Here is a 25,621-nt window from a genome sequence, read left to right on the forward strand (position 1 = left end):
CGAAAGTCATAATAAATCATCGCCCTTGAATTTTCTCGAGTCAATTCCATTTTCTCAACGACTAAACAAGTTTGACAAAACCTCGTGACAAGACCGAGAATCTTTTTTTAAATAAATAAATGGTATTCGATTTTTAAAACCAAGGAGTTTTCAATTAAAAAGATTTTAATATGACAGGAACAGTGGAAATATTCCATTCCCGATACTTTTAGTGCAGACTAGTAGATACGAATGCATCGGACGTCTTATCCTTTAGGCCACGAGGACTACATGGAAAATTCTTTAATTGTATCCTGTTGATATCTTTTTTTCTAATGCTAGTTAAAAGTTTGCTCTTTATATCAGAAGGGACGTAGTTTTTTATTAGGTCATTAATCGATACATTCAACTTCTAACATCAAATAATTGGTTCGCACGACGTTATTATTCATAGTATTGACTAGGCGTGACCTGTGTACGTTGTCGGAGTGTTATATAAACTAAAACATATTAATGTTATCGGGTTGATTTTTAAACATTTTATTGTTCTTTTTATATTGTTTTTTAATAAATAAATAAATAAATATTTACTAACAATCACGCCACGTTAACTGGTCCCGTGATAAGTTCGTAAAGAACTTGTGTTACCAGATAACGGATATAAATGTAAGATTTTTATTATACACATACATATATTTAATAGACATCCATAACCCTAGAAAAGAAAATATTTATATTTATCATACAAATATCTTCCCTTGGCGGGATTCGAACCCGCGACCCCCCCTGTGTAGTGACCATGTCACTTACCATTACACCAGACGGCCGTTGAATAGACAGTAGCCACAATTCTAGTATTTCAGTGACGTAAACATGAAAATCTGGATTCAGAATTGTTCATAAATCGTCTTCTCGCATTAAAACTGTATAATCTCAAAACTTACTAAATTTTACAGGAGAGTGTTTTAAAGGTTAAACCATGTGATATTTTTAAAATTTATCATCTTTGCAACATTTATTTTTATCTTTTACATTTGTTACATTATCTGTCTTTTAAAGTAAGATAAAATTATATATTAATTTTGTTAATATTAGTCAAAATATAGGAAAAATAAATAAAAAAACTATAAACTACGCTCTTTTGACAGTATTTATGAGAAAGATACTGGTGATACTAAATGATTCCGCATATTAACTCAATTTCGAATACATATTTTTGGAAATTGTACACTTTTAATGCGAAAAGACGAAATGTCAGATTGGTAGACCGCTGTTTTGAAATTTAGGAGGACCAATTAAAGGATGTGATTAGCCTTATTTTGAGTTTTATTTGTGGCCACGTTCACGATTATGTTTTTCGATGTCGTCTTGGACTATGAGATAAGAAGGCCTGCGTGACTCGTATCGAGCGATGCGACTGGTCCAGTGTTCGAATCCCGCAGGCAGGTACCAATTTTCCAATGAAATACTTCATTCGTGCTCCCGAATTATTTTCACGGTAGTGACAACAAGGCATAACATTGTTTCCGAATTTCGATACAATTGAGGTATTGACCTCATGTCTCAAGGTGGGTGGCGGTATTCACGTTGTGATACCTGCCTATATCCACTTAATCCGAGGTACGATCGCTTAGCCATCTAAGCAATAAAAAAAAGGAATCATCCCATAGACTTAAACGACCTAAAAGCCGCAACCGTCTTGAGACATTAGTTCTAAGTCTCATTTTAATACGCTTTTATTAGCTTCAGACGTATATGTATGTAACGGAATCTTTGAACATGATTTTGACTCCGTTCAAAACGTCGGATTAGCTCGAAATTTGGTATACTTATTAAGGACCGATGACAATACAATATTAAAAAAAATATTGAAAAATTGAAATTCCCTTGTACTCTTCTTCCCTTGTACTCTGTATCCTTATTGTCGTGTTTTTTCTAACAGCTGTGTATACAAAATATATTAAATAAATAAATAAAATAAAATTCAACTAAAAAATAGAAAATAAATTTTAATAAATTTGAATTAAAAATAGTGTAATAAAAAACAATTTAATTGTAAAAAAAAAGCGTGGGGTGCATGGTATCAGTAGTTATAAATATTTTATGAACAGATATGAGTAGAAGAGTTATTTTGATAATATCCTGAAAAGCACCCTACGCTTTTTTTTATAATAAAATATTTTTTTCCTTACACTCTTTTTAATTCAAATTTATTAAAATTTATTTATTTTATTTATTGCCTTTGTAGACATACGAGCATACGGCATACCTCAGGTGGTCACCGTCGCTCATGGAAGTTAACAATGTTAGGGGCAGAGCCAAACCACTGCCTACCGTCAGTGCAATATCTGCCCCACCCATCAAGACGCATTACTACTTCGCAGAAATAACTGAGGTGGTGGTACTGTTACATATGCCCCTCAATAATAACGTAATATAAATAATAATGCCGACTAAGGCATTCTTGAATGCATTGTCTCTATATAAAGACGATATATTGCTTAAGCGCGGCAGAACAGATTTGGCTTGGCTCCTGGACCCACCCCGTAACAGTACCTACCCGTGCGGGCCCACAACACTTCCTACAATCGCTATTTTCGTTTGTAAAGCGTCGTCATTTTTAGAACTAATTAATATACACATGCCTCACGCACAAGTATGAATAGGAGATTTGACTCGCGAATCTCACATAACAATTCTAACAAGCATAACATAAGCTTTGTTCGAAATGTCATGAACCGTATTGCGCGTTCCGCATTATGAATGATAATCTGAAATATTAACGTGACGAGAATATAAAACAAGATAATTTTTCATTTTTCATTAGATTTTCGTTTTAAGCGATAAGGCTGGTAAGATCTTTATGCAGATCAGATGAGTGTACATTATTTTGTGAATATTTTCAGAGGAATCACATATTTAAAATGGTTGCTTGTGTTTGTACAATAATTCTTCGAAAAACTTGTCTACTAATATGATAAAAGACCTAATGGACGAATCCCCATGCTGTTAAGGTTTTAATAAACAAGTATTCCACATCATCATCATTCTTCTGCGCTTCTCCCAGTCACCTGAGATCGGCGCAACATGTTTTCTCCTTCCATACTTCTCTATCATATACCATTTCTTCGTTCACTCCCCTCTTACACATATTTCTCGCAGTTCATCCATTTTTTCTCAGATTTACCTCTTCCATAAACAAGACCAGATGACCACGAATCCTCTGCCCAGAGCTACCGGTTATGATGTTGCTATAATAATCCTTTGACGGTGGCCGTCTCTACCTCCGACCCAGGCGATTGGACAAAGTCGTCACCCTAAGCATGTCTTATCGGATTCTCCTGATCCACTGTCGGTGTTCAAAGCACTCCAAGCACCGGTCACCGTTCTTGGTCGACGTGCAAGCTAACCCATAGACCCAACTCACTGAGTTTCACCGCGGATTTTCTCCGTGGATTGCGTTTCCATCGGATGATAGATTCAGCTGCTCTGCTCTTGAAATGCTCTTGGGTAGTTTGTAGATAAGACAGCTTTTATATGCAGCGGAGTCTTCGGCCTTACCTATGTCTGTTCGAAACGATCGAATAATAAATAAAATTAAACATCAAATTGTTTTTGCTAATACCAAATAAAACGGACCTTTAATTGCAAATTCCGTTCACCTCTCGATTTGATTATTTTTGCAGTTTTATTGAATACATCAACAAACAAATTATTATGTTGTATCCTGGTAAATAATATATTTTATTTATTTAATATTCATAGCTATTGGATAGCCGCAAGTGATTGTATTAGATGCGTATTTAATCATTCATTCATAATTTGTCACACACGAGAAATAATGATTATTCTTATACAGTACTTCTAAGACCAATCCGGTCCACTTTGTTGGGCGATCTTTGATTTGACTTTTATGTGATGGCTACCACACTTCACAAGATTACTCACTAGGCTAATATCTGAAGATTTGTTAATTTTTTTCATCGAAATCGTTTCAGCCGTTTTGGAGTCGTCAAGAAACATACCCACGCCGATTTTTATATAGACGAGTATAATATTAAATATTCTTGTATGTATTAAATATTTCATTCTTTTGTTTAGAGCATTTATAATAAGCTTTTATAATAAAAATACTTCCACGTTTTAGTCTGTTTGTTTGCTATTTTATTTGTGTGTGTGTGAAACGAAGGACCATGCTCTCCTGAGGCCGAAATAGCAAAGTCTGAACCTAAAAGTCGAGGGAAAATAATGTGAATTTACTAAAAAAAATGTGGTAATATGCAGCTAGCTTAAAATCGAATTAAACACGATTAAATATCATAGCGAACTAGCAATTAAGTTCATTTTTCTTTATTGCAGGATAATGTCTGATCCGGAGAGTAGAGCGTAATTATAGTATCTCTATATATTAATACGTGAAGGAAAAACTTTGTATCCCTTTTTACGAAAATTGCGCAGACGGAGGAGCATGAAATTTCCCACACTTATAGAGAATATAGAGAAGGAGTGCAGAACGCTAATTTGTTATTAAATTATGCATTCATAATAAATTAAATCAATAAAAAGACATCACACACTGCCATGTATTTGACACACACACATATATGTATATACTCTTTGTTTATGTCAAACTTTTGTTATAGCATAAAGTCTGTGGTCAAATTAAGAATAGGCTAATATTGTTTATCTTTAATATTATTTGTCTATAGTGTACACTTGGCGAAATCTGTGATTATAGAAGTATAATAAATAGTCTTTGACAATAGAACCATAATAATGTTCAAACTTATAATTTCAATTAATTATAGTCGAATTTCGAGTACTGCGGGACCACTAGTAATTATTCCTTGACGCGTGTGTAAGTTTTCAAAATAATTAAACGTTTTGAAGTCAGTAAAAATTGCGTTCAAAATATCCTTTAAATACAGATATCCATACATCTTCTTAGTCGGTGTCTTCAATGCTGAAGGTCGTGTCAAGCTTGAAGTTTTGATCACTTAATGCACTATGCTTCTCCACGTCAGGGGTCTAAATAGCACATACACACATACCAAGCACATATATGTGCGTACTAAGCTAATAAAAGCGTATTATAATTGTTTCTCAGATGGACGTCACGGCGTGAATTCTTTTGAATCCGCTTTTATTAGCTTCAGACGTATGTATGTAACGGAATCTTTGAACATGATTTTGACCCCCTTCAAAACGTCGGATTAACTCGAAATTTGGTACCGATGACAATGCAATATAAAAAAAATATTGAAATAATTGAAATTCAACTAAAAAATGAAAAATAGTTTAGAAAACTAAAAAAATACGCTTTTATAGAAAATCCAACTAAAAAGCAGAAAATAAATTTTAATAAATTTGAATTAAAAATAGTGTAAGAAAAAATGATTTTATTGTAAAAAAGCGTGGGGTGCTTTTCAGGATATTATCAAAATAACCCTTCTACTCATATCTGTTCATAAAATATTTATAACTACTGATACATCACGCTTTTTTTACAATAAAATCATTTTTTCTTACACTATTTTTAATTCAAATTTATTAAAATTTATTTTAAATTTTTTTTGGATATTCTATAAAAGCCTATTTTGTTAGTTTTTTTTAATTATTATTTATTAGAACTATAGAAATTGGGATAAAACAAAAAATATGTAGTTGATTAAGACATTACGACAACATTCCCACGTGTCTATGGACATATGACGCGGGATAAGGACCTGACCTAACCAACTGAACAGCGCAAACCTTGCAGACGTCTCACTGCGCACAATCGATAATGTACCTTCGCTGGGTACTGTATACCCTTGGGCGAAATTATATCAATATCTCATACAAAACTCAGATGTTTTACAATACAATCTAATAAGCGGGAATATCATGTAATTGAAAAATACAGACTATAAAAAGAATCTTTTTTTTTTTTAAATTAGGTATGTTTAAATTCAAAATAAAATTCGAATCTGGTGTTTTTAGTGCGACTATAAAAGTATTTTTTTGTTTTTAAATATATACATAGTATATATGTGATCAATCAAAATGTTAAAGTAATTAAATAATAAAATTGAATTAGTTCTGCATTATTGAATGATAAAACGCGCAATATGTTTTTATAACACAACGTGTACTTATTCATCGATTCTTCAAAAAAATTACTTACATTTTTATTCTAATTTGTTTCGTTAAAGCCGCTGTGTTCTTATGAGGCCAAAATAAATCCGAAATTTCATCCGATTTCTTATTAAGGTCGCGACACACGGTCGTCCGCGACGATGGCCCTTTCCAGACTACAAGTCAGCACCATCACACGAGTGGATAGAGCTGCGACACTTATCGATAAAACACTAAAACTTTTTAGTTTTAAATCGAGAGCAAAGAATCTGTGTCGCAAGCCCGATAGTTAACAATTTATTTGTTATTATTCGATACTAAGTTCATGTGACGCCTAGATGGGTTATCTGAGGTTTTTCCATAGTGCACATTTGCAATAATTAGTTTCTGTCTGGTCTGTTTAGTGCGAGTTTTTTAACCTTCGCGATAGCGTAAAAGTTAATTCAAATTTGTATGGAGTTGGAACGTTTGCCTACGTTTGCGCTAGGGGCGCTGTTTCAACTGCATACAAATTTGAATTAACTTTTACGGAGCACCAATAAAGAATGTTTCAAAATCGGGGTATTTTTCCCTTTTGAGAGGTTCCGCTGCGTGCGCTGCGGAAACGGTTAAAGTTACGCTAAAATAATGAATGACAACATTGATCCCCTTTAAAAGCTTAAAAAAGTCCATGACAGCATATATCTATATTTAAAGGTTGGCTCACTCTAACGTTTTTTATGCTAACCAAATTTATTCTAAAATAAAGCATTATTTGTGAAGGTGTTTTATGTTATAAAGACTTTGTTTGTTTGTTATATATAATAAAGATTATTTTAATCCCTATCCAAACAAATACGTTATTCATTACAACATTGAACCACCCAAATCACTTCAAGATAGGCTTTGACGATTATAATTTTTTCTGGATTTCTCCAGGATCCCATCATCAAATCTTGATGATTACAGGACCATTCGGGAAGTCTACCCTTTCGAACAAAAAAAAAGAAAAAAGAATTATCAGAATCGGTTCAAGCATTATCGAGAAATCGGTGAATATACATAGATAAAAAATTATTGTCGAATTGATAACTTCCTCTTTTGAAGTCGGTTAAAAAGCGTGATACGTTTGGTACCTTAAATAGCTCCTTAAGATTCTCTATTATTCAAAAATATTTTCACTTTTTACGTAAATGAAGTCGCGGGTAAAATTTAGCGTTATGCCAAAGTAACTACTATTCCACGCGGACGAAGTCCTGGGGCAAAAGCTAGTAAGATAATATTTTAAAAGTGTGTGTAAAAGTGTGTAATAAAACAAAAAAAATCCGTAATTACAGCAAAAGTTTTTTCGTGTGTCCTTTAAAAATATCCAGAGAACAACTCCAACGCGAGAGCACGAGGGGCAAATCCACAAAGATAGTCTACAGCATCAACGATACTTGTAGCGTGTACACTTCGCATATAGCTGTAGGTAAGCTATTCTTAGCATTAGCACAAAAATTATATAGTTTTTATTAATTAAAACGCTTACGGACAAATTTCAACACTCTTGTCGTATTTTCACTGCTTTAATTGACAACGTCCATCGCGGATACTGCGTCAATCATTTTAGTTTAGTACTTATAATATTGGGGGATAAAGTATGAAATTGCCGATTTTGACCAAAAAAATTAGAATTCGTTTTTTTTTTTCATTTAATATATTTGAATGAAATGAAATATATGAAATGCGTTTATTGCAGGCAACTTAAGCCCATAAAATTTCACGTACAATTACATAACATCTAAATCAAAATACAATAAAATTGAAATTACAGTTTATCAGAATAACTAAAAACAAAAATGAAACCAAATCAAAATTATTAAAATTAAAATTGTAAACTACTAATATAAAATTAAAATTAATAAAGGAACGAACACAATAATTATAGAAATAATGTTAACTTATTTACCATTATTACCTATACATTGCTGCCACCTAATAGGAGGGACATTTATGCCTTTCCGATTGAACTCTGGTGATCTAGATTCTACAAACTGTGTGAAAGCATTCGGTACTGCCTCCTTTGAAGAAAACTTTTTATCACGTAGAAAATTGTCCAATTCACGAAAAAAATGGTAGTCTGTTGGAGCAAGGTCCGGTAAATACGGAGGGTAACGAATGGTTCCTAATTGCAGTTCCTGTAGAGATAAAACGGTTTCTCGTGCTGTATGAGGTCTCGCGTTATCATGGAGCAATAATGGTGAAGATCGATTCATGAGTCGGGGCTTATTTATCTTTGTAATTAAAGGTCCGTTTTATTTGGTATTCGTTTGGTATTAGTATGCGATGTTTATAATTGAACATTAATTAAGTTTACCCCATTCAAATGTATTGTATTTGAATACATAGAGGTACTTATTTTTCCAAATTTTAAACTTTGAATGGCTCTCCTGTAAAGTTGTCGCTTAAACCAATTTTTTTTTTATTGTTTAGATGGGTGAACGAGCCTACAGCCCACCTGGTGTTAAGCGGTTACTGGAGCCCATAGACATCTATGACGTAAATGCGCCACCCACCTTGACAAGGTCTAAGGTCTCAAGTATAGTAACAACGGCTGCCCCACCCTTCAAACCGAAACACATTACTGCTTTACGCCGGAAATAGGCAGTGTGGTACCTACCCGTGCGGACTCACAAGAGGCCCTACCACCAGTAATTAGGCAAATTATAATTTTGCGGGTTTGATTTTTATTACATGTTGTTATTCCTTCACCGTGGAAGTCAATCGTGCACATTTGTTAAGTACGTATTTCATTAGAAAAATTGGTACCCGCCTGCGGGATTCGAACACCGGTGCATCGCTATATACGAATGCACCGGACGTCTTATCCACAACGACTTCAAAATTAACCTTTTACCCCACGATGTTATATCCGATTTTTCGAATCTGCAGTTTATTTTGTCACGAACGACATTCGTCGGCAAACGAAAAAGTAGTTTTAATTAAATATCACAGGTAATGACGACTGCTTCTTGTCGATGCGAACTGATTATTAATTGGCCAACATTACAATCGCACCAGTTTATATCTATTTGATGTGATCGGCCTGTAATGCCGCTACAAATAATACAGATCATTCGGGATCACTCATCTCTGGCATGGCAGCTCTGGTATATATATATTTTTTATCCTACCTAAACCGGAGGTGTTGTTAACACTGATCCTACCAAGAGCAGTGCTTTGCAGAATCTACCACCGGATCAGAAACGCGACCCACTGAGAAGATCCGGCGAGAAACTCAGTGGGCTGCGTCTATGCTGGTGCTTCTGCACGTTACATCATTTGAAATTATGATCGAAATATTTCGTATCCTCTTTTTGGGCAGTGACAGCTTAACGCGCTATTAATCGTCTCGTGAATTTTTTTTTATTTTATTGCTTAGATGTGTGGACGAGCTCACAGCCCACCTGGTGTTAAGTGGTTACTGGAGCCCATAGACATCCACAACGTAAATGCGCCACTCACCTTGAGATACAAGTTCTAAGGTCTCAAGTATAGTTACAACGGCTGCCCCACCCTTCAAACCGAAACGCATTACTGCTTCACGGCAGAAATAGACAGGGTGGTGGTACCCACCCGCGCGGACTCACAAGAGGTCCTACCACCAGGACGCAGGCAGATGAGAGGCGCAGGGTAGACTGTAACTGCCTTAGCTAAAGCCATGGTAAGTCACGAGGTATAAACTAAAATTTTAAGTGTCTTTAGCAAATCAACATCGCTATCCGCTTGTTCTTGGGATTTTGAACTTTGAGAGATATGGCCGTACCACCCATTTTATAATGATACCGTATTCAAAACAAAGTAAGTTCGATTTAATATCATTTAAGATCAGCTGAATAGTATGGTATCGATAAAATACATTCGTTTTGAACCACCCTATTTTCAGATGACGTGAATAGGGGTGAGCATGCGCGGGAAACCTTCCGCCATTTTGGCTAAGTTCGTAAGCGCTCGGGAAACGTCGGCTTACCCCGTACAATAGGTTCAGCAAGAAGATTTGTAAAATTGTACGCCCCGAGTTATAGAAATATTAACTTTAAGATGAACGCGATAGGAGTGATTGTTGTAGGCTTAGTGATGTTTTTGGGAAATGGTGCACCGGCGATACGCTCTTCCAATAAGGTGTATTCTCATGCTTGCGTCATTGAAGATATTTCGTCACGGAAAAATGTGCGTCTTTTTTTTTTCGTTTTTAACGCGACACCAGCTGGTACAGATACTTTCAAAAAAAGAAAACTTAGCTTTTCTCTTAAAATAATTTAATAAGTTTTTATTTTTTATTGCATATTTAACAGCAATATATTTATTTATATAAATGTCGCTACAAATTTCAAATGAGGTCGACTTATCAATTTCATTCAAATAACGTCTCTAATATTATTCGAATGGCAACGCATAACATGAGGTCGTTTGATGAATATTATTGCTCAATTATCAAAATACTACCTGGAGCCACTGCGGTTCACAGTGCGTTTCTAGAGGTCTTTTTTGCCACGTACCATCCGGCTATGGAATGAGCTCCCCTCCAGTATTAAGCAGTAGGCAGCGACTTGGCTCTGCCCTTGGCATTGCTGAAGTCCATGGGCGACGGTAACCACTCACCATCAGGTGGGCCGTATGCTCGTCTGCCTACAAAGGCAATAAAAAAAATCTAATATGGCACCGATATCTCAGAATTTAGATCTATTTTCAGGATTAACTCTCTCTCTTTTCTCTATAGCACAAATCGTGTTAACACTGAACCGTAATTAAAAAATAGATTATAATAATAATTATATATGTCGCATCCGGGTCAATAGTTCGGAATATCAACGATACACAAACGTCAAGTGAAAGAATGGCCGTGTCGTGGTTGACGACTTTTAGTAATATTAAGACGGTGGTTTTGATTATTATTTTAAATGATGAAATGTTGTTTTGATAAATATCACAAAATGAAGGGTAGACTCCGTAACGCCACAGTTATAAAATGGCGGTACGTGGACAGAGTCGTGGCATTCCGTGTCAGACAGTGATTCCGTCCGTCTCAGTCAGTCAGTCAGTCAGTCAGTCGGTCTGTCGGTATGTGCAACGAAACTGTCGGTTTATCCTGTAATTGTGAAAGTTGTGTGTATTGAGTTTCAATAATTATTATTGAAAAGTTTTATTGACTAAACTGAGTTCAATCGAATACGAGTGATGACGAAAGCTACCGCTCAGCCATCCCTGGCCCCGCCGCCTACGACATCAGAAGTGAGATCAGGACTCTACTCTCACTGGCGTGACGTGTTTGAACATGTCCGAAGTACAGCAAAAAAACATGATGCAGATCAGAATACTAGTAGTGGTACGCCACAAGAGCGTGAATGCAGCATACGTAAGTCGTGTAATAACGTCTGTGTTACCTCGATGGAAGATCTGAGCCACGAAGAAATCGTCACATCTTACGTTCTGGCTCATGTTGCCCAGTTTGACTGTCGACTTCATCACATGGCATTTACTAGCGGAAATACAACACAACACGTAACAAGCTATTGCAAGAAATTAAGGCAAGTGCAAATCTCAATTGAAACTTCGATCGCAATAATGGATCTGTCATGACGAGTGGGTAGTTCCGACAAGAATTATTTTAAGCGGCTGACTTCTGCTAGAGTTTCATGGCACTGGTGCAGTAAACCAGGACATGAGACTGTGAATTGTCGCTGAAACTTTAGAATCTACTAGATTCAATACCAATAACACTACACGTTCGATGACTTCGGGCTCCAGCAAGCGAGCAAACAAGAAAGCAAGCAAGTTTCCGTGGGGAAGAAAAATTGACACATCTGAAGTCGTCGTGACCTGTAAGATAAGACGTCCGGTGCGTTCGTGTCTGGCGACGCGGCGGTGTTCGGGTCCCGCTGGCGGATGCAAGTTTTTCTGGTGAAGTGCGTGCTTGTGCGTGCTTGACAAGTGTTTGCGGTTGGCTTCCGCAGTGTGGGAGTAACATCGTGTAGAAGAGGTGGAACCCGCCAAATTGTAGTTTGCATGGTGGCTGGTAAGATTTGCTGTGGTAAGAGGTTTGCGTGGTGGTAAAATGTCTTGTGAGTCTGCACAGGTAACCAGAGGTGAGTCTTCCGCGGTCGCGGCCTACCCAGTCCGCGAGAACCAGGCAGATCGCCTCGACGGTACAGAGGCCGGCCGACGGGTCCGCCAAACGACGAGACCACGCCTCCAGCACGGACTGCCGAGATTGGAGCCCCCGCGCTCCGGCTACACTTGCGCTAGGGCGCGCCGCCTCGTAGGAGACTGTGAGGTATCCTTGAATGACTCTGACTGCGATCGCGCGCTGCCGGCGTCACCGGCGACGTTCTCGTGGGTAAGGACGTGGCACCAGACGGGTGCTCCGTATAGTGCCATCGACCGCACGGGTACCATCACCCTGCCTATTTCTGCTGTGAAGCAGTGGTGTATTTCGGTTTGAAGGGTGGGGCAGCGGTTGTAACTATACTGAGACCTTAGAACTTCTATCTCAAGGTGTGTGGTGCGTTTACGCTGTGGATGTCTATGGGTTCCAGTAACCACTTAACACAAGGTAGGCTGTGAGCTCGTTCACACATTAAATCGAAGAGCGTAATCAAACGAAATTAGATACGAAGTTTAAAGGGCCGTTTAAAGTAGTTGAAGTATTGGATGGTGACCGTTACACATTGAAAGCTTTAAATTTAAAACGTACTTACAAATACCCACATGATAGGCTAAGAAAAATGCCAGCATGACACATACCAGTCGAGGTTGATGTAAATGATGATGATGAAGAGCAAGCTTAAATTGTGGTGAAAACTCGAGTAAGGATAGTCTATCGGCCGTATTGTGTTCGACCGTACCAGTAGCTATTACGTAGTCGTAGCCCGGTAGAAATCGGTGTCTCTTGAGGCAACTCAAGTAGTCCGTGGGTGCGCGGTGCGCGTTTGGCTCTGGCGGAGGTCGGGGTCTGTAAAGACCATCGTGTGTAGTCAGCGGGTGATGCACACGGGCGATCCACGCTGTGGATGCGCATCATGAGGGCAATTGCGATTGCTGGTCGGCTGGAGAGCCGTGGCGTTAGATATTTTTACTCGGAAGTTTTCTTTGATCCGAGTTCCTGTAAGCTATGCCTGATTTGTACAGAGTAAATTTGAAGTTTGATGAACGACTGTGGTACGTGCTCTGGCTGCTGAATAATGAACTTTGTATACCCTATTGTTTGATTTGGTTAAAATGGTATTAAAACAGTTTAAAGCTTTGATGACTTAAAATTTTCCGATAAGTCGTAAAGTGTAGTCAGGAGTGATCGAGCGGAACAAGTGTTCTCGTGGATGTTTTTGATTGTAGGTTAACCATCACACGAGGATGTGTACAATCAGGAAGGCCGTGTCCTAATCGACACGTGATTGCTGCAGCCAATACGAGATATGGGACGCAAACGCCGTCTGTCGGCGCTCGATGGGTCAACTATTCACCGGCCGAGCGGAGCGACGTGCCGGTAGCTGTGTAATATCGAGTATTTTTGGTAAATGAGAGCAATCTGGTGAGTCGTATTATTTTTATTTGGATTTTGGTGCCGAATGTTCTCTTGTCGAGAAATCTATATGCGATGGTTCTCATAAAAGGTCTGTTGATTAGTCACAGGGATGACTGTTGATTAGAGTCACAGGGATGACTGTTGATTAGAGTCACAGGGATGACTGTTGATTAGAGTCACAGGGATGACTGTTGATTAGAGTCACAGGGATGACTGTTGATTAGAGTCACAGGGATGACTGTTGATATGTGAGTCACAGGGATGACTGTTGATATGTGAGTCACAGGGTTGACTGTGGACATGTGAGTCACAGGGATGACTGTTGATATGTGAGTCACAGGGATGACTGTTGATATGTGAGTCACAGGGATGACTGTTGATATGTGAGTGACAGGGATGACTGTTGATATGTGAGTGACAGGGATGACTGTTGATATGTGAGTGACAGGGATGACTGTTGATATGTGAGTCACAGGGATGACTATCATTGAACACTTGTAGTCACAGGGATGACTATCATTGAACACTTGTAGTCACAGGGATGACTATCATTGAACACTTGTAGTCACAGGGATGACTATCATTGAACACTTGTAGTCACAGGGATGACTATCATTGAACACTTGTAGTCACAGGGATGACTATCATTGAACACTTGTAGTCACAGGGATGACTATCATTGAACACTTGTAGTCACAGGGATGACTATCATTGAACACTTGTAGTCACAGGGATGACTATCATTGAACACTTGTAGTCACAGGGATGACTATCATTGAACACTTGTAGTCACAGGGATGACTATCATTGAACACTTGTAGTCACAGGGATGACTATCATTGAACACTTGTAGTCACAGGGATGACTATCATTGAACACTTGTAGTCACAGGGATGACTATCATTGAACACTTGTAGTCACAGGGATGACTATCATTGAACACTTGTAGTCACAGGGATGACTATCATTGAACACTTGTAGTCACAGGGATGACTATCATTGAACACTTGTAGTCACAGGGATGACTATCATTGAACACTTGTAGTCACAGGGATGACTATCATTGAACACTTGTAGTCACAGGGATGACTATCATTGAACACTTGTAGTCACAGGGATGACTTAGTTACTGTGTACATGAATTGTACGGGGAGAACTTGCAGCAGTAGTAAATCACTACTTTTATTTTAGTAGTGGTCAGATATGGCCGAGCGTGAATGATACTGTGCGGTATTGGCTTTTGTTTCAGATTAACACACGAGGACGTGTGTAACACAGGATGGCCGTGTCGCATCCGGGTCAATAGTTCGGAATATCAACGATACACAAACGTCAAGTGAAAGAATGGCCGTGTCGTGGTTGACGACTTTTAGTAATATTAAGACGGTGGTTTTGATTATTATTTTAAATGATGAAATGTTGTTTTGATAAATATCACAAAATGAAGGGTAGACTCCGTAACGCCACAGTTATAAAATGGCGGTACGTGGACAGAGTCGTGGCATTCCGTGTCAGACAGTGATTCCGTCCGTCTCAGTCAGTCAGTCAGTCAGTCAGTCGGTCTGTCGGTATGTGCAACGAAACTGTCGGTTTATCCTGTAATTGTGAAAGTTGTGTGTATTGAGTTTCAATAATTATTATTGAAAAGTTTTATTGACTAAACTGAGTTCAATCGAATACGAGTGATGACGAAAGCTACCGCTCAGCCATCCCTGGCGCCCCGCCTACGACATATATATTATATGTATTTTTATTTCGACTTATTTTCAAATTTATTATTTAATTATTATTATTTTCAATTGGGAAAATTAGTCGATTGACATATAAAAACATGATACTTAACCATATTAGATATAGATTTTGAAAACCAAACGCAGCCCAAATTCATCATCAAATTTGATGAGCGATTTTGGACTTTACGACTAGGCTAGTAAGCGAGAGAAGAATCGCGAATAAATGGAGCCCTTATATGACCACTTGCTCCCCACTAGAGGTACCCAAGACGCCATGAATATAACGTTGATTATAGATCAAACAAGGGCTCATTGTCGTCCTCTTGATCTTGACGATTTGGCCACATGCCAACAGACGAAGGTCGGACGTGCATTGCGCCAATATCTTGGCCACACAGCTGGACATATCTATATGACCAATTTACTAATTTTGTTAATATTAAACAATAAAAACTAGCACAAATTTTCCAATTAAACACATTTCTGGCGTGAAGCAGTAATGCGTTTCGTTTTGAAGGGTAGGGCAGCCGTTGTAACTATACTTGAGACCTTAGAACTTATATCTCAAGGTGGGTGGCGCATTTACGTTGTGGATGTCTATGGGCTCCAGTAACCACTTAACAGCAGGTAGGCTGTGAGCTCGTCCACCCATCTAAGCAACAAAAAATACCCAACATGCCGTGGGGGTGAAAGCTATTCGGTTTAAACGGACTTTTTGCAACTTTACATGAGAGCCAATTAAAGTTTGGAAAAAATATCTCAAAAAAAAACATTCGTCCGCTATTTGAACGTGATAAAATTAATTGAAGTTGAATTAAAAAATATCGAATTATTGATGCTAATCTATATCTATACTAATATAATAATATAAATCAGTGGTTTTTGCGGATATTCCGTTATAACTACTGAACTGTGCATCCGATTGACTTGAAACTTGGTATACATGTACAAAATACATGTACTTAATGGATAGGCTAATATTTATATGAGCGTTGGACTCCCTAATGATAATGACAATAAATTTAATAATGTTATTTTTAAATGCGCACCGAAGCGGGCGAGTACGGCTAGTAGGTGCCAAATAAAAACGGCCCTTTAATTACATAAACTAACGTTGCGTGTTAAGAGAAATGTCGTTTAAGCCAGATATTCTTTCACTGTTCGATATATTCACGGTGTGATTGATTTCCAAGAGGAAAGTAGTCATGTAATGCAATTTGAACTCGCAATAATTTAGTTACTAGTGGTGGATTGTGAGCTTGCACAAGCAGACCTCTGGTGGTAGGACCTCTTGTGAGTCCGCGCGGGTAGGTACCACCACCCTGCCCATTTCTGCCGTGAAGCAGTAATGCGTTTCCGTTTGAAGGGTGGAGCAGCCGTTGTAACTATACTGAGACCTTAGAACTCATATCTCAATGTGGGTGGCGGCATTTTCGTGGTAGATATCTATGGGCTCAGGTAACCACCTTAACACCAGGTGGGCTGTGAGCTCGTCCACCCATCTAAGCAATAATAAAAAAACAGATACCACTATCCCACCCGCTCCTACCGTAAAGCGGTTATGCGTTGGGTTTGTGATTAGGACGCCTTATCGGTAGTACCAGTCGGGTTTGGAACGCCCGTCAATCTAAAACAGCCACAATACCCTTAGCGCAGTGCCGTTTTAATTAGCCCCAATTTAAGACGAGATAAGTCGTCGTGACCTAAAAGGATAAGACGCCTGGATCATTCGTATCGAACGACGGAACTGGTGGTAGGACCACTTGTGAATCCGCGCGGGTAGGTACCACCACCCCGCCTATTTCTGCCATGAAGCAGTAATGCGTTTCCGTTTGAAGGGTGGAGCAACCGTTGTAACTATACCGAGACCTTAGAACTCATATCTCAAGGTGGGCGGCGGCATTTACGTGGTAGATATCTATGGGCTCCGGTAACCACTTAACACCAGACGGGCTGTGAGATCGTCCGCCCATCTGTGCAAAAAAATAATGTTTACCGAATTTCGAATCCCGCAGACAGATATCGATTTTCTTAATCAAATAATATTAAACACACGTCTGTTGTCATTGCATCAAAATCAAACCCGCATAAATTATAATATGCACACGGGTAGGTATCACCGCCCTGCTTATTTCACACGTGAAGCAGCAATGCGTTTCTTGTTAAAGGGCGGGGCAACGTTGTACTATAAAGCCAAGACTTAGAACTCATGTCGCAAGGCATGTGGCGGCATTTACTTTGTTGATGTCTATGGGCTTCGGTAACCACTTAGTACCGTGAGCTCCTGAGCAATAAAAGAAATAAATTCTATGTACGAACAGTAGGTAGATGCTAAGATAGCTATTCTGCCCTCCTTTTATTAAGTGGCTCAGATCACAGACATCCCAAATCCCAATGTCACCCCTTAGACATAAGGTTGAAATTTCAATTGTATAAACTCTGACATTTAAAATTACTGGTGGTTGGTCCTCTTGCGAGTTTAGTGGTGGTAGGACCTCTTGCGAGTTTAGTGGTGGTAGGACCTCTTGTGAGTCCGCGCGGGTAGGTACCACCACCTTGCCTGTTTCTGCCGTGAAGCAGTAATGCGTTTCGGTTTGAAGGGCGGGGCAGCCGTTGTAACTATACTAGAGACCTTAGAACTGATATCTCAAGGTGGGTGGCGCATTTACGTCGTAGATGTCCTAGGGCTCCAGTAACCACTTAACACCAGATGGGCTGTAAGCTCGTCCACCCATCTAAGCAATAATAAAAATAAAAAAAAATTACTTTCGTACCGAAACTGATGATCGAAGAACGTGGAACCCTGCCCTCTAGACGTATACAAAGCTCTATTTTTAAGATAACGTCTTTCAAATGACGACGGTCTAATAAATAAAAACATTAATACAGTTCTAAGTATTTATTTCGCTAAACAACCAATTAGGTATGGCGATGAGAAACAAAAATTACTTACTAAGCAGCTGATGATAAGTAACGAATTTAAAAAAATACTTATAGATCTTACTTAATATCTAATAGTTCTACTCTAGAGCTAAATTTGGCGATTTATATTTATAAAAATACTTTTATTGGAATCTATAATTAATAATACAAACTAAGAAAAATACGTGATTTAAATTTGAAATGTCACTTTACTGATTTATTACACGCAATGTCATCGACTTAAATATTAAGTGTATTATTATCTGTGGCCGTGGCTACGTATTCGAAATAAGAGGGACGTTTTGGCGGGAACGCGAGGAGTTAAGTTGTGTGATTTGTTTTATTTTGTCTATTTAGTGTTTCTTCGGGTTTAAATGTGTAATAATGGTGGTTTATTAACCGTTTAATATCTGTGAAAGTGCACAAACGTGGGAAAATGAAACAAAGCCGCTGGACGTAACTTCTCGGGATCCTCCAAAAAGTCCACTGAAAAAAAACTTAGTAAACGACCACCATTTTACTGAGATTAGATTTCATCTCATATCATCTCATTTAATTTCATTCCAGTTGATTAATGTCTCAAATTAATCATCTTCATTTCATTTCACTCCATAATATAATTTTTCATAAAAATATGACTATACATTAAAATAAGATATGACTTAAAGGTCTCAGTTACCAGGACATAAAATCCCTTAAAAAAATCGAAATAAGAGGACCAGACACGTACAAAATTGAAAAGGCCTCCTTGGCAAGACCCTCAGGCCACCAGTAAGCCCTAAGTCCTAAAAAAAAACAAGATATCAAACGTTAATGTGTATGTAAAATAGAGATCGTTTGGCTCGTGTGGGTAAGAGGACGATTTCAATTGAATATGCAATTTCGAAAAGGGCACATCTCTGAAAATGTAAAATGTTCAGGAAATGAAAAAAAGAACTGATTATTTCCTAAAGCAGTGTAAAATTTAAAATATTAACTTTTGAGATATATTTTAGTGTAAATTAGCAATTGAAAATTACTGGAATTATTATAAATTGGATGTAGGTAAGACTCAAAACTACATGTATATGAAAAAACGTATTTGACAAAATATGCGACATGTGCCCTTTTCGAAATTGCATATTCAATTGTTAAAAGGGCAAGTGACTTAATTTACTCTATTCAACAGTTTGTATGTACATCATGTGTTTATTATTATTTATCGCGTCACATTCCTCAGTTCTGGGGGTTCGTGACCACCCCTTTGCGTCACTTTCTCTGGCACGATTTTTCTGTCTGTTCACTGTGCTTAATGCGAGTTTTTTAACATTCTCGATAGCGTAAAAGTAACTCATATTTGTATGGAGTTGGAACGTTTTCCTACGTTTGCCGCTAGGGGCGCTGTTACGGGTGTGCTTAGTGCGAGTTTTTTAATGTTCTCGATAGTCTAAAAGTAACTCAAAGGACAATGCCCATTTTCTTAGGGCGTTTAAGCCCCTAAAAAAAGTTGTCCTGTCATGATGGTTTTAACTTAATTTGATAGACCAAAGAAATATCGTTTCATATTCAGAAAACGATTTTTATATTCTCACCCAGGTTTAAGAGAAATCTGTTTTTTTCTGCAGCTAAAATTAAGTTGTGAATTGTTTTCGTCGAAATCAATAATCGCTCTCATTAGTAGTTACAGTGTTAAATAAGTTACTTGTGGTTAGTTTTGCTAGAAATAAGCCCTTACTTACATTTTATTATTATTATATCCTCATAATAATAATAAAATGAAAGTGGTTTCTGAGAATGGACTTCATTGACCCTTCTTTCGGAAATGAAAATCCGGAAGCCGGCAACGATATTGTTGTTGTTGTTTTTAAATTCGCCAATCGGCAGGCAAAGAGCGTAGCCTATACAGCCTAGTCTGTCGTAGTTATATTATTTTTTTTATTGCTTTTTGGGAGTTTTGACGTCAACTCGACGAATAGCATATTGACTGAGCGTGAGTTTCCGCAGACATTTTATCTTTAAAAAAAAAACAGTCACTGCTATGTTATCCACAGTTTTATTCCAATGCTTCAATAATCGTGAACAATGATTATTGACACATGAATACACAAAACAACACCCAATTTATATTTTATACATCACAATAAACTATTAAAAAAACATTAAAATAAAACTTCAAGTGACGCTTCACTCGGGTTGCTGCCAAAATTCTCTGACCATAGATAATAAGAATAATTAATGGTAGGCCATTGAGATTTTTACTAATGTAATCATTAATGTCTAAAAATATTAAATAATTCATGGTTTTAAGTAATAATTATTATTACAATATATAAATATTAAATTGAACAAAAATAAACTAAAAAGTCTGTGAATTATAACCATTAACTTTTTTTATTTATTTGTTATTCAAGTCATAGACAATTCTTTCGTTTGGCAGCATTTAGGTTTACTATAAGGCTGTATGGGCTAAGCCCTTTGTCTGCCTATTGGCGAATTTAAAAACTATGAATGATGGAAGCACTCAGTTTTCGGATGTTATCAAATAAGAAATATTTTTTTTTGTAAAACAATGCCAGGGTGAAAGAAGTGTTGATACATAAACTAAACAACGTGAAAAAATAAGGCATAGTTTTTCAAGTACAAATAGTTTTGACACAAAGTTGGCCCACTTTTGGGCATTGTCCTTTGTATGGAGATCTGGTCGGACCAACGTATTGGGTCGCACCCCAAATCAGCGTATCTATCGTATTTTAAACAATATAGTGACCAAGTGTATTAATGAGCATAAATTTTACAATGAAACTAAATTATGTAAATTTTATCCGTAAACATAGCGAGACAAGCATAGTGACAGGCGTTGCTCATTTATGAATTACCTATTATTAAAAATATCAAAAGAGGATATTGAAATCAGGCGCGACGTATGTAGTTAATAGATTACCATATTATTACAGTCTTCTTTTTTTATTGCTTAAATGCGTGGACGATGGTGAAAATCGATCGAAAACTAACCTCAATGTTCGAATAGCTGATCGGATTGGAACTCTTTTAAAAATCTTATTTGTATTATCTGTGGATCCGTTGGCGGGAACGGGAGTACATAGTGAAGTTGTTTTGAATTCTTTTGTTGATGTGACACATCTATGGGCGCACTTAAAACCGATTGCTGGCGTGGCGAGGCATGCCGTGTTATTGTATACATATATAAAATCTATATATAGTTGTACGTTGTGGCGACGCGTCGCCATACGCAAGCAACTGTTTCTTAATATTGATATTTTATTTTTCATTATGCCACAAGATTTCCTATCATAAATTATCCTTTTAAGCATCTACACCTGTACAAAATAGTATTTATTTATTTATTTGGTGGCTCACTGGCCGTTTAGCATCATTCAGAGAACAACGGTTGGAACTTTAAAAATTAGTTGAACTGTCTTATCGTATTGTTACGCCCGTATGAGTAACGCCATCTATCGCCGAATAGTCGAACGAATATCGAAGGATCTAGTAGCACTTAGAACGCTTGAGAAGTACAACGCCATCTATTGTTAGACAGCTGAAACACAATACTCGAAAAGTGCGGAATATTCTCGATAATTCTAGGGATGTGGTATCGGCTATAAAAGCGTTGTAGAGATGGCACGCAGTCAGTAAGTAATCGGAACTACTCGAAGCGAATCAGCGAACGGATCATCTGAAGCGAAGCGGAACAAGCGAATTGAGAATATTAAAGTGTTTGTGAGTATTCCAAGTATTGAATACAGTTTTTAGTTATACTTTGGTGGAATTTTATTTATCCCGAACCCCAGCGCGTTACAGTATTCTCCCAATTTCATTCCAATGGAAAAAAACAAGTTAATAGACTTCATTACACTCTACTCCTTTCACGTAAGTTAAATTATTGAATATTTTGTTTGAAGTCATCACTAGCAACAATGGCACCACAACAAGTCAATTGCAATACTGAAAAAAATAAGAATTTGCCATGTTCGTTGTTATCGAACGCTAATAAATTTGAAGTACTCATATAAAAAAGCTTATTAAGCTCCATTAAATCGATATACACAAGTCGAGAGACAAAAAGTTCACTATACGTTTAAAAACTTTTTTACATGAATACATAGTTAAATCTTAATGATTACTTTTAGAATTGAAATTTATTAATTACAATTGACGATTACGTAATTATTTTAAATTCAATCAAAGTACAGGACGATTTTATTATAAGCGTTCTTTGGCACAGAATTTTTTGTATACAACGTTAATAATACATATCGACGCTTGAAAGGCAAACGTGACTAAGCGACAATGCGTGAATTTTACAGTAGACTAATTTAAAGTTAAAATACCTGAAGAAAAATCTATTTTAACGAATCTAGCTGTAGGATTGAAATGATTTTAATAGACCTAGAAATATATTTTTTTTGCGCATCGAATATGGTTATTTATTGCCTATCATTTATGTACAAAGCAGTTATGGTCGCTTAGTCACTTTTGCCTTTCAAGCGTCGATATGCGCTTTGAAAGCAATTTCACAATATATTTACGTATTATGATATTTTTCTATTGTTTTTCATGTGGCACATTTAAATGCAGCTGATGTACGGGGTGAACGCCCTCACTCGTGTGCGTGTTTACTGGTGGTAGGACCTCTTGTGAGTCCGCGCGGGTAGGTGCCACCACCCTCCCTATTTCCGCCGTGAAGCAGTAATGCATTTCGGTTTGAAGGGTGGGGCAGCCGTTGTAACTCTATACTGAGACCTTAGAACTTATATCTCAAGGCGAGTGGCGCATTTGCGTTGTACATGTCTATGGGCTCCAGTAACCACTTAACGCCTGGTGGGCTGTGAGCACGTCCACCCATTTAAGCAATAAAAAAAACAGAATAATTTACATACAATTTACTTTAATAATTGTTTTAAGCCTTCGCTTCTATCAACAGTGTATTTTATTAACCGGTGCTTTTTATCCGCGCACCTGTCACTAACAAAAACTCATAAATATCAAGAACTCATTAAAACCAGTCGTATATAACAATAGGTACACCAATAGCGAAACAAAAAACAAAAATTAAACAAAAAAAAAACTAAAATATTTAAGTCATTTTTTTATAATTTTTATAGGCAGGTAGGTTACATACAATATTAAAAATTTTAACAATTTTTAACTACAATTAGTTTCAGTTCGAATATTTAATTTAAAAAAAATATATTTTTATGTATAGTATATAATTATTTTAAAATACGTAAACGATCACCGTTGGTTGACAATCGAAGCGTGACGGTCACCGTCTTTGTACTAAATACGTATTAACAAAAACAAAAAAGCTCAATACTCAAACGGTACAATCTATTTACGTAACAAATTCCTATCGCACTATACAACTATTATTTTTCTAGTGTACCTCTAGCTGCTAAATAGCATGCTTAATTATAGCAATAGCATGCTTAATTTGTTATAGCATCACTAATTGTTCGTTTTTTTTTTTTGCTTTTTTTTTAACAACCCACATCATTGTCACTGCTTACGGTATGCACTATGTAACGATATGCACTGAACTTACAGTATGCTTCCTCATATTCATCACGTTTGTACTGGAACGAAATTTCGTTATATAATATTTATAATATTTATTTTCATCGCATTCTCTGCGGCGTCCATTAAAAGTTCCATAAGTTAACTTCCACACACTACCACCGTTTTTTTTTTTTCGTTTTGTTTTTCACGTCACATCACCACTGTTTCATTTCACTGCCAAAACTTAGCTGCTACGTTATTTGCGACGGACAACGTTATATAGCGTGCTATTTAAAAATCGCAGTTCGTTATTTTCTCGTGCTATTTCGCTTCGCCCTTGAGCGCTTGGTCGAGGACGTCCTTCGGTGCGATCTCGACGGTCACCGTCCTGCTGATGGTCGACAGCTGACCCTGCTCAGAGTCCTGGATGTCGGCGAAGGGCTCCGTCAGGATCTTCAGGCCGTAGACGCGGGCCCTGTGGTACGCCGACACCGTGTTCGTGCCCAGGAATCTGCAAATATAACACATATATCGTCTTTTCGCATTAAAAGTGTACAATTTCCAAAAATATTCGAAATAGAGTTAATATGCGGAATCATTTGGTCTGGTATGACCAGTATTTTTTTCATAAATACTGTGAAAAGAGCATAGTTTGGTTTTAGTTTTTTTTTTTTTTAGTTACCTATGTTTTGACTACTATTAACAAAATTAATACATAATTTTATCTTAAATAAATGTTGCAAGGTTGATTAATATTGAAAATATCACATGTTAAACCTTTAAAACACTTTCATGTAAAATTAGTAAGTTTTGAGATTATACAGTTTTAATGCGAGAAGACGATTTGTAGGATTAGGATCGTGACGTATAAAAAAAACTATTCCATTCATCAATCTCCTGTCCTTCTCCCAGTCACTTAGAGTCGGGGCAACATATTTTCTCCTTCTATGTTCCTCTATCATATACCATTTCTACACTCACTCCCCTCTTACACATATCGTCTTTCACGCAATCCATCCATTTCTTCTTAGGTCTACTTCTTCCTCTATATCCTTCCACATTGATAGTTAACACTCTCTTACCAACCTCATTTTCATTTCGTCTCATCACATGTCCATACCATCTCAAACGCGCATTTCTCAACTTCTCTTTTTCATTTTCTCTTACCTAAGCTGATGGTCTAGAGAGACCATAATATCAGCGTAACCTTAACTAGTAAGTGAGCTCACGAGGCTCAAACCTGACGACGTTGCTAACACTGACCCTAGCAAGGGCCGTGCTTCGCAGAATCTACCACCGGATCGGAAACGCGACCCACTGAGAAGATCCGGCGAGAAACTCAGTGGGCTGTGTCTGTGGGTTAATGCTTGAGGTACCTAAAAGCAACGTTAATGGATTGGGAGGATCCGTAATGACGTGGAACCTTTCACAAGTGCCACTTTCAGACTTCCTCTAACATATTCGTTCCGTATTCTATCCGTTCTCGTTACTCCACACATTCATCTCAACATTCCCATCTCTGCTGCATGCAATCGCCTTTATCCGCCACTTTAGTGGTTTAATAAACTGATCCATACAAGACATTTTTCGAGGAGCTCAGTGGGCTGTGGGTTCGTTTCGTTTCGTTCGTAGAATTCTGTGTGTATGTGTGTGTGCGTGCGTGCGGGTGTGAGTGTGCGTGCGTGCGCGTGTGTGGGCCCGTGTGCGTGTGTGCGTGCGTGAGTGCGTGCATGAGTGCATGCGTGCGTGCGTGTGCGTGCGTGCGTGCGTGTGCGTGTGCGTGTGCGTGTGCATGCGTGCGTGCGTGCGAGCGTGCGTGCGTGCGTGT

At 37.6% G+C, this 25,621-nt stretch overlaps 3 protein-coding genes across 10 annotated transcripts in view; 1 reads left to right on the forward strand and 2 right to left on the reverse strand.

The window, feature by feature from the left end:
- LOC114247871 (sodium-dependent neutral amino acid transporter B(0)AT3) overlaps positions 1 to 6,301 on the reverse strand; it is a 41,457-nt gene extending 35,156 nt beyond the window's left edge. For both annotated transcript variants that reach the window (XM_089735985.1, XM_028180948.2), the window contains exon 1: positions 6,146 to 6,301. The gene's annotated coding sequence lies outside the window, so the exon portion shown is untranslated. The remainder of the gene's footprint in view (positions 1 to 6,145) is intronic.
- LOC114247906 (uncharacterized) overlaps positions 1 to 25,621 on the forward strand; it is a 294,552-nt gene that overhangs the window by 94,013 nt on the left and 174,918 nt on the right. The gene's annotated exons all lie outside the window — the stretch shown is intronic.
- The window catches only part of LOC114247848 (uncharacterized), a 161,750-nt gene continuing 154,385 nt past the window's right edge, over positions 18,257 to 25,621 (reverse strand). For all 7 annotated transcript variants that reach the window (XM_089735991.1, XM_089735989.1, XM_089735988.1 and 4 more), the window contains one exon: positions 18,257 to 24,304. In XM_089735991.1, the coding sequence (XP_089592117.1) occupies positions 24,115 to 24,304 (190 nt within the window). In that variant the 3' untranslated portion in view covers positions 18,257 to 24,114. The remainder of the gene's footprint in view (positions 24,305 to 25,621) is intronic.

This window comes from Bombyx mandarina, chromosome 20 (genome assembly GCF_030267445.1).
Source record: "Bombyx mandarina strain Sakado chromosome 20, ASM3026744v2".
NCBI lineage: Eukaryota > Metazoa > Arthropoda > Insecta > Lepidoptera > Bombycidae > Bombyx > Bombyx mandarina.